The 12540-nt window shown below is 40.3% G+C and overlaps 1 protein-coding gene across 1 annotated transcript in view; it reads left to right on the forward strand.

Annotated features, from left to right (window-relative positions):
* The first annotated feature begins 1234 nt into the window (after window positions 1-1234).
* The window catches only part of LOC121945700 (rho guanine nucleotide exchange factor 2-like), a 28726-nt gene continuing 17420 nt past the window's right edge, over window positions 1235-12540 (forward strand). Inside the window, exons 1-2 of the mRNA XM_088084811.1 lie at window positions 1235-1425; window positions 10507-10669. Of these exons, the coding sequence (XP_087940937.1) occupies window positions 1369-1425; window positions 10507-10669 (220 nt within the window). The 5' untranslated portion in view covers window positions 1235-1368. The remainder of the gene's footprint in view (window positions 1426-10506; window positions 10670-12540) is intronic.

The following is a 12540-nucleotide window of genomic DNA, read 5'->3' on the forward strand; positions in this document are numbered from 1 at the left end:
GCGTTCAGATGCTTCTCACAAGTTATTTATCCCTTTTAGAACCTGAAAAATTGGTTTGATTTCTTTCAAAAGACACAGGGAAAAAGGCAGTAACCAACTTGGCAAGAAATGTCACACAAATACCAATAAATAAGTTCAAGGCTACAAAGAAACCTTACACCTTAAAATTAGTTTTAAAAAGGGGATGAGAATTATTAGATAATTATTTATACAACTAGGATAAAATGGCCAGAAAATATAACATATTTCTATTTATTCTAATTATATATTTAAAGTTATGTTACAGAAAAGAAAATAATGCTTATATTTTTACATTTTCTGGTAATTTTCTTGTGTGTTCATGTTTTTTTTCCTTTTCCTTTATTTGTGTTATTTTCAGTTGTTATCTTAACCTATCACTAATTTCCTGCTATTTTTTGGACCGTATGTTAAGTTGCTCACTGCCTTCTCCCCATGTTTCTGAAAGAAATCAAACCATCTTTCTCAGGTTTCAGAAACTATGAGAAACTGCTTTTCTGTGCACAAGTGAACAGATGATGTGGAGGCTGAAAAACAGGGCCACGTTTGAGGATTTCACTTCTGATCTGAGAAAGTATTAAAGTGACCGATAAAAGCTGTTATGCATAGCAATGCTATCAATAAATGCGAATTAATATAAATAAAATGTGTGTCAATATTAATGAATAAAGGACTTTTAACATTCAGTGAATTTAATATATATTAAAAAACGAAATAAAAAACAAAATCAGGTATGAGAACTTGGTATTAACACTTACAGACACTTAGTGTGACGTCACTCTGATCAATTAATATCAGTTATTAATTATATTAACAGATTTTCTTTGTGTTTCCGTTATTTAGCGGGAGGTTTGTTTGTTATTGACACCGGTGCTCTCTGGAAGGGGCGGGGTCAGTGATCGATGGTTCCACGTCATACCGCAACGTGTTGTACAAGGGGGCGGGGTTAATGAATCGCACGCTCATCACTCACGTGACCTCAAATCAGCTCTCTGATTGGCTGCCGCGTATCACGTGACACGTTGACACGTTGTCATAGAGACTGAGTCCACCCGCACCGTTTAACTCGCGGCCGCGGTGTTTAAAACAAGCGCTCCCCGACAGATGCTGATGGGCGGGGTTTAAGGTGCGTACGGTGAGCCGATTGGCTGAGCGCGGCAGCAGCGGGCTGAGCTGTGATTGGTCAGAAGTAGAGAGCGGAGCTGTCAGTCAGAGAGAGGCCCCGCCCCCAGAGCTCAGACTGCGGACTGCTCCGGGACCAGAACCCAACGCTGCGGATCCGCACTGATCAGTTATTAGTTTGTGATCGGCTGATCGATCAGCTGTGATCGGTTCGGTTAGTCGGAGGGGATGTCCCGGCTGCTGGAGAGCAGGAGACAGGACAGGATGAAGGAAATCAATCTGAAGGTGAGTTCACCGGAAAAAAAGAAAGAAACGAACGCACGAGCGCGTGCACACTCACATAAATGATCAGTAATGGTAGTTATTGATTATTGGAGCGTGATCAGACAGTTTGGGTGTGATCGATCAGAAACAGAGACGTCTGTCTCACTTTCTGTCTGTTCCGCTTTGTCCGCGCACAGCTGGAACACACCGACCCGGTTTGTTCCGTTACAGGCTGCTACAGATGTTGGAGAGCTTATCGACACTTCTTATATGTGATCGATCAGTGATTGGCGGTGTGATCAGGTGTGTGTAGAGGCAGTTTGTGTGTGATCAGACTGGTGAAGTTGGCGGAGCTCAGAAACGGGAAACACACTTTTTTTCCCCTCAGTTCAGACTGAAACGGTTTAATGTGTGTATTCAGCGGAGTGTGTCGGTGTGTGTCGGTTAGCGTGTGTGTCCCGGTGTGTGTGTTCAGTGTGCTGCCGTACAGACCGACTTTGAGTGTGTTTCGGTGTGTTTGAGTGTGTGTCCGTTAGCAAGCAGCAGCGTGGCCGCTTTGTCCTGCAGGAGGAAACGAGCGGAGCGGGGGGAGGGGAGAGCAGAGTGTGCGTGTGTGTGTGTGTGTGTGTGTAGTTGTGTGTGTGGTCATACGGGAAGTGTCGGTCAGGAGTGAAGGTGGATGTTTGACCTCTGACCTGCCCATAAAGCAAACTGTGACGTTTTGAAGGCTGAAAAAAGTGTTTTAGTTTCGTGAGAACCAGACAGACACACGCATCTACACACACACACACACACACATCTACACACACGCACACACATCTACACACACGCACACGGACAGACAATTAAAGTCATGTTTATTTGTCACATGCACGCTCACACACAGTTGGCAACAATGTCCAGTGAGAGGTTTTTGTGCTCCAGAAAGACAAAACAAATAAAGAATAGAATAGAAACTTCAGAATATATCTGATATTTTTTCAAAAGGAAACAATGAAACAAAATAACAGTAAGTTCCAAAATAATGAAACAATGTGAGCATGAAGGAGCTCCGTGAGGTGAAACATTGTACCTGCTGCGCTTTACCTGCAGCGGAGGATGAACTGTAACAGCCTGCTCTCGTGTGCTGTTTGTTCGCTTTCCTATGAAAACTAATGCACCAAAATTCAAACATTCCTCAAAATCACGAGCCAGTAATTTGTGCATAAGGTGTATTTTGGAAGTCTGCGATCACGTGACCTTGATTAAAAAAGGAAGTGGCGCTGAGCTGTCCAATTGGAAGCAGGCTGGAGTGGTCACATGTGTCAAGTCAAGTCACTTTTATTTATAAAGCCCATTATCACAAATCACAATTTTCCTCACAGGCCTTTACAGTATCCAACATCCCTCTGCCCTTAGACCGTCACATCGACTGAGGAAAAACTCCCCAAAAAAATGGTGGAAAAAATGGTAAAAAACCTCAGGAAGAGCAACTGAGGAGAGATCCCTCTTTCAGGATGGACAGACGTGCAACAGATGTTGTAAAAAACAATTAAAATTACAGTGGATGACAAAATGATTTATAGGAAAGAGAGAGGGAGGGAGGAAAAGAGAGGGGGAGAGATGCACAGCAACCATAATGTTAACAATAACATAATATATAACAATAGTAATAGACATAAAATTAATAAATGCAAATTATGATAGCATGTGGAGTTACATGCAAATATTACAGTTTATGAAAGTGGCAATAGCGGTCAAGTATGTTAATATTAGAGGCATGACTAATAATGATGGCAATAGAAGTTGGTATTGAGCAGGATTACAGTATTAGTGCGACCATGACACAGGCGCAGCCACAGACGGGATCACAGCATCAGTGCGACCATGACACAGGCGCAGCCACAGACGGGATCACAGCATCAGTGCGACCATGACACAGGCGCAGCCACAGACGGGATCACAGCATCAGTGCGACCATGACACAGGCGCAGCCACAGACGGGATCACAGCATCAGTGCGACCATGACACAGGCGCAGCCACAGACAATGCCGCCTCGTCGTCTTGTGTAAAACACGGACGTATTGAGAAGATATGGATACAGCATGGAGGCGGGGCCCTGTTTGCTCCTGTGAGAGCTGCTCATTGGTGCATGAAGCCAAAAAAGCTCTTTTTCTGCTGGATGAAAGTACCCTGATCTTCTGCATTACCCGGCTCACGGCCCTTGTGAGGTTCCTGAACCAGGTGGTGATGATGCCTGTCAGGTGGAGGTAGACTTTCGCAGGACAACCTGAAGCTGTTTACACTCTTGATCTCTTCTTCTCTGATACCTTCATGTCTTCTTCTCTGCTATCTCTTTATCCTCTATTATTTTCATCTCTTTATCTCATTCTCATCATCCTTATCTCTTCTTCTCTGATATCTTTATCTCATCTTGAATGCCTTCGGTGATGTTTACACCACAGCAGTTCTTGTTTGAATCAGTTTGGACAGTCTTTAGAGTTTCGTTCACATGACAATGGCGTTTTGGGGTCCTGAAAAGGCAAACTTTGAAAACCGCGTTCCAGAGTGTGATTTTTTAAAAACGCGTTACCTTCTCTCGCTGCGTAAATGGGCAATATGTGGATCTGTGAGAACGGTGACATCACAGACGCACTTACGTTTCAGACAAACCGCCATGTGTGAGCAGGAGGACAACCATAACGACAACAGCGGACGGCCGAGCTGTTTGTGCTGCTGACTCTACTGAGGTTATTAACGCTGTTGGTTCTCGTGCGTACGTTTGCCATGGTCTTCTTGTGTGTTTATACTCACCGCTCTGTAGAAGAACGCCTTTACGCACAGGCGCGTGTTGTTCTTCTGTGGTGTGTCATTACAAAGTTAGGCCGCCAGCTACTGTCCTGGTGTGCATACTACAGCGTTTTCAGTTGTTGTTGCTGATCCGTGTACACAAGGATCGTTTTCGCAACGTTATGAAATAAATGCAGGTTTTTTTTAAACACAAAGGAAACGCTTTTCCGTTTTTAGTGGGGCTGTTCTCATCTAAACGTGGCCTTCATATCGTCTGTCTGACATTTTCATCTCTTCTTCTCTGATATCTTTAGCTCTGTCTCTTCTGTATGAAGCATTTCATCATGAATGAGAAAAATATTAAAGACATTCTCTAAAATGTGAACATAGCAGAGATCAGAGCAGAGCAGTCGGCACAAGCTGAAGGCATGCCTGGCTCTGTAGGGAATGGGAGATGACATCAGCTGTTGAATTCATGTTACATCCAGAACACACCTATGATTGATTAATTAAAAACACCCCCTTTTTCCCTTACTCTACACCCAGATTATGTACCGTACTGGTAAACTGCGCTGATCGTTTAAATAGATCCCTCCTCTTCTTCTTCTGATATCATCATCTCTTCTTCTCTGATATCTAATCACTCAGTCACTTCTCGTTGTTTATCCTCTGAGGAGTGACTGAGTAAACAAGGGAGTGATTTCAGACACAACCATGAACTGTGTTTGACTTTAACACGTGACGGACAATCCGGATCGTTACCGCAGTGATTAGTTAGAAATATTAAACAAAACAGGCAGCAGATACCAGAGAGCGGAAGATGTGACCTCCAGCAACGGATCTGGATCTCTTTATATCTTTGAATATTGATGTATGTGACATAATTTATATCCTTAAAATGTAGACATTACAGAACATTATATATCTTTGAATATGGAGACAACACACTTATATCTTTAAATAGTAAGATTACAGATCATTTCATATCTTTAAATACAACAATAGCAACACATTTTATACATTAAAATATGGAGATAAAATGCTGTTAGGTTTTTAGATATGGAGAAAACAGAGAGCTTTAATGTTTTGAAATATAGAGATAAAAACACATTTTACGTATGGAGATAACAGAGCACATTTGATGTTTTTTAATATTGGGAATACTTGTGAAATTTGATATCCTTAAATCAAGAGAAAAAAATAGTTTTATCTTCAAATACTGAGATAACAGCTAATTTTATATTTTTAAATATTGAGATAACAGCTCATTTTATATCTTGAAAAAAAGAGATTTTTAAAAATATTTTGAAATAGAAATATAATACAAAATATTTCCAGATTTTATATTATAAAATCTGGAAATATTCTGTGTCTTTAAATTTAGACATAACAGCAAATTTTATATCTTTAAATATGGAGATGACAGAACATTTTAAATATTTTGATAACAACACATTTTATATACATATGTTATATATTTAAATTTGTGATAATGCACTCTGACAACAGAACATTTTATATCTGTTAAAAATCAGCTCACAGCATAATTGCGATCAGACGTCAGATTATAATAGTAAATAAATATTCTGAAATGTGTTAAAAGGTTTTTACGGTCCGATGTAAAACTTCAGAAACGACTAGTAAAATATAATGTTAAATATGATGATTCAGATCAGACACAAGTCCGACTGATGTTACTTTTTCCAATCAAATCCATATATGTGTATATATATATATATATATATATATATATATATATATGCAGATTATATTTCCGTCTGCTGTATTTGGAGGTTTGGGCGCAGAGTGAGCTCACAGTGACTCAGAGGAATGAATGAAGCGTTTCAGCTGCTCTCAGATCAGTTACCTGTCACCTGTCTCTCACCTGAATGAGACTTTTTGGTCGCCGTGTCTCTTGTGGTTTCATGTTTCTGTGTCTTTTCTCCAAACTCAGGTCTCCCCCTCGTCTCCCCCGTCCTCCCCCGTCTGTCTCGTGACCCCTCCTCCACCCTCGGTCAGACAGAGGTCCCTTTATTTCCCAACATCACTGAGCTCTTTATTTATTGATCAGCTGATCACTGACTGTCACTGAACCTGCTTTTGAAGCATTTTTTAATACGTGGCACTTTACCGATCAATACTGAGAAACTGAGAACATCTTTCTAAAAATATAATAACAACTTCAACAGACAGAAAAAGTCATTTTATTATGAAACTCTGAGATATTTCAACTTCTGTTCTTCTTTTTAAAAATACAAATCTATAAAACAACCTGCTGTTGCCATTTAAATGTTTGTATTTTTACAGAAAAATGAAGAACTTTAGTTTGCTTTCTGTTTCTGTGATCTGATCCGTCTCCCCTCCTCTCTCTCACACACACACACACACACACACACACACACACACACACACACACACACAGAGACACTTCCTCTTCCTGCCCCTCCCAGTTTAGAGCAGAAGTTAATGTGAAAAACAGTCAGAACAGAAAGGAGAAGTTCAGACGGAGGCGGACAGACACACACACACACACACACACACACACACACACACACACACACACAGATGGTCAGACGGCAGATATCTAATCAACCTTGTTTGGTTTTATATTTCTCAGAGTTTGTGTGTCAACAGAAATTTCATAATGTCTGTGAATCATTAAGTGACGCAGGTTAATGAGTCATGTGATGCTCCATAAAAGTCGGATTAAACAGCACATAAAGTGCCGGTCGGTGGTTGGCTGCCAGGGTCGGGGCTGCGGTTGTTGTTGTGATCAGTCACACAGGTGTGTGTCTGATGATCTTCGTGCTGTCTTCAGTGTTTCGGTGTGACGAGCTGCTGGTTTCTCTTCAGTCCTGATTGTGACTCAACACAGGAAGTCAAATGATGATGTCACCGTCACACAGGTTTATGTCTTAAACTCCGGTTTGAATCATCTGCTTCGGATGCACAATATTGGATTTTTTTGCCAATATAAAATCAATTCATTTGACCGATTACCGATATGGCTATATATCCACTTTTTTCCCCACGTTATTCAGAGATCATTACGTCTCTTCTGTAGTAGATTTAACATCATGTTACGCTCGCTCGATTAACGGCCTGGACGATTATCTCGGCCGATATTTGTCATTTTGCCGATTATGTGTATCTGAGTTTTAATTTAATGCTTGCAGATAAAATTAATAAATGAAAAAGCCAACATCGGGGGGGCAGTCTGCAGTACACGCAAAGAAAGCGTCAACACGGGAGAAACTTTTGTAAAACCGCAGGGAGGTATTTTTCGTTTTGGAAATGTGCCGCTTTCAGTGCGGCTCCTGCAGATAAATACACCGCCACACATTTGTAGTGTAAGTTCTAACTGACGGAGGTTATTTTTGTGTGAGTCCGTGCATTGTGTTTTTTTAGGGATAACTGTGTATATATACGCTGAGGTGTGGAGTGTTTCATCTTTAGCTTCTGCCTGCCGTTAGTGTTGAGCTCTGTGATTGGATGTCTTTTGCGGAAATGCTCCTTGGGAGTTGCAGTTTAATGTTCAATTAATGTTTTTAATAAACTTGCGTTCTTTATTGGCTGCCATGAATACTAACAGAGATCTGAAACCTGGACTGTTTTCTTGTGCTGCGTTCAAACACTTTTCACAAACCTTTAAAGCTTTGAAATGTGAAAAAAATGTATAATTTCTTTCAAAAACACAGGAAAAGTAAATAAATTAGCATTTTGGCATGAGATGAATCGCAAACTGCAAAAAAAAGCAGCAAAAAGAAGACCTGAAAAAATGCCTTAAAAAAGAGAAAGAGAAACTCATTAAAAAACTAAGGAAAATATTAAGAAATATATATTTAGAATCACATGTTTAAAACTAGCCTACAGATTTTTTTATAAATATATATATCATTTTTTTTACTTTCTTTCATTGTTTTGTAAATTTTAGGTATTGTCTTTTAACATTTTTTTATTATTTTCTCACAGATTTTGGGGTCACTTTTAGCTGCACGTTGCTTTGTTCCATGTTTAACAAAAAAATCATGTGAAATAGTTCAGGTTTCAGAGGGCGAGCTTTTAAAAAATATTTTTATAATTACCACTGTGTGTAAAAACAACCTCTCAGAGCTGGAGACTGTTAGACTGGGTTACCCACAATGCCTCTCTGTTTGTTCCTGTCTATAAATCGCTGTTGTGCAACTTTGAGTCCATTTTTAGATTCAGTGTGGATCATCTGACTGACAGTTTATCATGAATCTCCTCAGCGTTTGTGTTCGCAGCAGTGAGACAGCCACAGGTCAGAGGTCATCCTGCTGATGGGGCTGATGGTCCCTGTAGTTTCTACCTGGACTACAGCTCCCATGAGGCCGTGCTGCTGTGTCCTGGAGCGAAGCGTCTGACTGTTTGGAGTCTGACCTTCATCTATTATTCATATCAGCAGCAGCGTGCCCCTGAGCAAGGCATCTGAGGCAGCCAATCAGATCAGAGGAGGCGCTGGAAACACACAGTCCTGCAGTCACGTGACCCGACCACTACGGGGTCGCTTCTTTGTGCCTCCTTTACAGTTTCAACACTCAACCAAATAACGACGGCATCGTTCTGCTCCAGGGTGTGATTTTAGACAGCATACCGGCGTCGCAGCGCTAAAAGAGGCGTGACACGTGTAACGTAACGCGTCAGCCTCAAGTGTGACATAAAACAATAACAATGACAAAACACGTCAACAACAATCGCTGAGCGTCCCTGTTAGACGGCGGCTGATCTCGTCCTCCGCTCGGAGGGAAGGAGCTCCTGAATTTTGTTTTCCATTGTTTTCATTGTTTTCCCAGTTTGCAGACTTTTTCGGCTGCTGTTCTTCCCCTTTGAGTTAGCTGCTAACTGCAGCAAGCTGCTTTTTAAACCTTTGAGACAGTTTTTTTTCTGTGATTGAACCTTTTAAACAGAACAGCGAAGCAGAAATCAGCAACATTACCGCCTCGAACACGCAGCATGAAACAGGTGTCTGTGTTGTGTTGATGTTTAAATAAATGTCTCAGGGTTCCAACAGTCATGGAAAAGTCATGGAAAAGTCATGGAAAAGTCATGGAAAAGTCATGGAAAAGTCATGGAATGACGTGGATAACCCTCCATGTAATGTCACAAAACAGCACATTTATTAGCTGAGGACATAACACGTCTCTGATATGTACTGATGAGTGACAACATTTTCTTAATTATACTTTGTTACAGTGCTGAAGTAATAATAATGATAATATTAATAATACTTTATTTATATAGCACCCTTCAAAACAAAGCTACAAGGTGGTTTACAATAATAAAACAAGTTAAAATAAAATAAGTAACAATAAATACTACCAGTTAAGAAAAGGCCAAACAATAAAAGCGAGTTTTCCAAAAGGATTTAACAAAATACAAAATAAGAAAGAAAGAAGAAAAAAAGAATTTTGTTCTTGAAGTCCTTTAAGTGGTAAAAAAAAAAAAGACGTGTTTATTTATTCATTTTATTGAGTTTTCAAATGAATATTTATAGAAAATAAAACTATAAAACTACTATAACTTTTATTTAAATGATATTTGATGTTTATGTTTACATGATGTAAAAGCTCGTACAGCGTTTACGTGTGTTTACTTCAACATGACTGAAAAAAAAGAACTTAATTAATTTAATTGATTAATTTAATTTCCTGAGAGACATTTTTATTGAAGCTATTTAAAGTTTCGTTTTGGAGAATCAAATCAGCTGATTGGTTGTCTCCTCACATTTTTTCATAAAGTTTAACCTTTTGCAACTTTCCCATGATGCCCTGCTGCTCTCTCTGGGTTCGGTTGTATTCGCACCTCAGTGAACCGCGTGACCACTTTATTCCAGCCACAGATCAGGGTAAACCCCCGCCTCCTCCTCCTCCTCCTCCTCCTCCTCCTCCTCCTCCTCCTCTCCTCCTCCTCCTCTCCTCCTCCTCCCTGCAGTAGACAGGAGGTCTCCAGGTGTTAGCCCGCCCCCTCCTTCCTCCCTCTGTTCTTTTGTTGTCTGCTCTGTTTCTGAGAAACAACACAGCTGAAACTGAGACATCAGGTATTCATTCAGTCAGCTGATGTACCTGAATTACTTGATGTACTTGAATTACTTGATGTACCTGATGTACCTGATGTACCCAATGTACCTTATGTACCTGAATTACCTGATGTACCTGATGTACCTGATGTACCTGATGTACCTGATGTACCTGAGGTCACATGACACGCACACTGAAGTGAAACAGCAGTGATGAAATAAATCAATAACACTAACCGATCGATTGTTTATCACGGAATCAATAACACGTCTGCCCGTCTGTCCGTCTGTTTAGAATAAGGAGAAGGAGCGCCTGAAGGAGCGGGAGAAGGAGGCGCGAGAGAGGGATGCCAGGTCCAGCAACGGTCACCTGTTCACCTCCCTGACGGTGTCGTCCACCACCCTCTGCTCCTCCTGCAACCGCAGCATCACCGCCAAGGAGGCGCTCAGCTGCCCGGGTAACATTTACACACACACACACACACACACACACACATATATACTTATTTATACACAGTATGTACTTATACACACACACACACACATATATATACTTATTTATACACAGTATGTACTTATACACACACACACGCACACAGTATATACATATAGCATGCAGTATATATACGCATATATATACTTGTATACTGCGTATATACATGAACACTGTATACAGAATATAACAACAGACAGAACATACAGAGACACACTCCTCCTCTGTGTGTGTGTGTGTGTGTGTGTGTGTGTGTGTGTGTGACAGATGGTGTGTTAATCCTCCTCCTTCACAATGAACAGATGTACCTCTTCAGATTAACACACACACATTTTAGTGTGTGTGACCATATTTTCCAGCTCTGTGATTGGCTGCTGTGGATGAACCCTGAGAACTGGGTCGAGGGGGACACGTGTGTGTGTGTGTGTGTGTGAGTGTGTGTGTGTGTCTGCGTCTTTAATATGTATGTGTGTGTGTGTGTGTGTGTGTGTGTGTGTGTGAGTGTGTGTGTGTGTGTGTGTGTGTGTGTCTGCGTCTTTAATATGTGTGTGTGTGTGTCTGCGTGTTTAAAGTGTGAGTGTGTGTGTCTGTGTGTTTAATATGTGTGTGTGTGTTCATGTGTTCAGTTGTGTGTGTATCTGTGTGTGTTTAATGTGCATGTGTTCATTTGTTTAGTTGTGTGTGCGTCTGTGCGTGATAAATGTGTGTGTGTGTTTAGTGTATGTGCTGGGTTCAAGCGTCTGCGTGTGTGTGTGTGAGTGTGTGTGGGTGTGTGTTTGTAGGTCTTTATGTTGTGTGCATTTTTGTGTTCAATGTGTGTGTATTTTATTGTGTGTTTAGTTCGTTACATGTTTAGTGTGTGCATGTATTAAATGTTTGTTCAGTGTGTGTGTGTTTAGTGTGTTCAGTGTGTGTGTGTGTGTGTGTGTTCAGTGTGTGTGTGTGTGTGTGTGTTTAGTGAGTATTTGTAACCGTGTGTATGAACTCGTTCATTAATCGATCAAACCTGAGCGGATCTGTGAGCAGATATTGATCTTCAGTAAATATATTGTTGACCTTTATTGATGTTTGTTGTTCCGCCTGCTTTTATATCATCAGCTGCCGTCTGAAGGAAAACATCTCTGTTAGTACTACATAACTACAATAACACATTAAAGTATTTAATACTTTAAAGTATCTAATATTTCCATACTGAGTGAAACCAGGATGTCTGCACAGGTTCTGTTAATCTGTGTAAACTACAAACAGTTTCCATCTGTGGAAATAATAATAATAATAATAATAATAATAATAATAATAATAATAATAATAATAATAATAATAATAATAATAATAATAATACAATAAGAAAATAAGAAAAATAAATAAAATGACAAAATAAAAATAGTACATATCATTTATAGAGCGCTTTTTAGGAAACTCAGTCAAGAAAGATCAAAAACCAAAAATTAAAATACATAATAAAATACACACATCACAGTTTCTACACCAACAGTGAGACGTTCGAGGCGGTCTGAAGCGCGGCTTCGGTGGGTGTTTGGAAGCGGGAGAGGTCGCTGAGGTCACAGATGTGTTTGGGGAGAGATCAGGGGGAGGGGCTGAATACGAAGAAGACTCCGGACACAAAGATTTTATTTACACTCGAGTCGCAGATAAAAACATTAAAGTGTGAAGACAATAAAGCGTCCATGCAAAAACGTCACGTCTTCATTTCATATCAGCAAGTCTCAAATCTGACGTTACTGAGAACGCTTCAAACTGGATTTATGAGACACAAACAACCACAAACACACACACACACACACACAGGCACACCCAACATGTGTGTGTGTGTGT

The sequence above is a fragment of the Plectropomus leopardus genome, chromosome 11, assembly GCF_026936395.1.
Source record: "Plectropomus leopardus strain MGB_pleo_1.0 chromosome 11, ASM2693639v1, whole genome shotgun sequence".
Classification (NCBI taxonomy): domain Eukaryota; kingdom Metazoa; phylum Chordata; class Actinopteri; order Perciformes; family Serranidae; genus Plectropomus; species Plectropomus leopardus.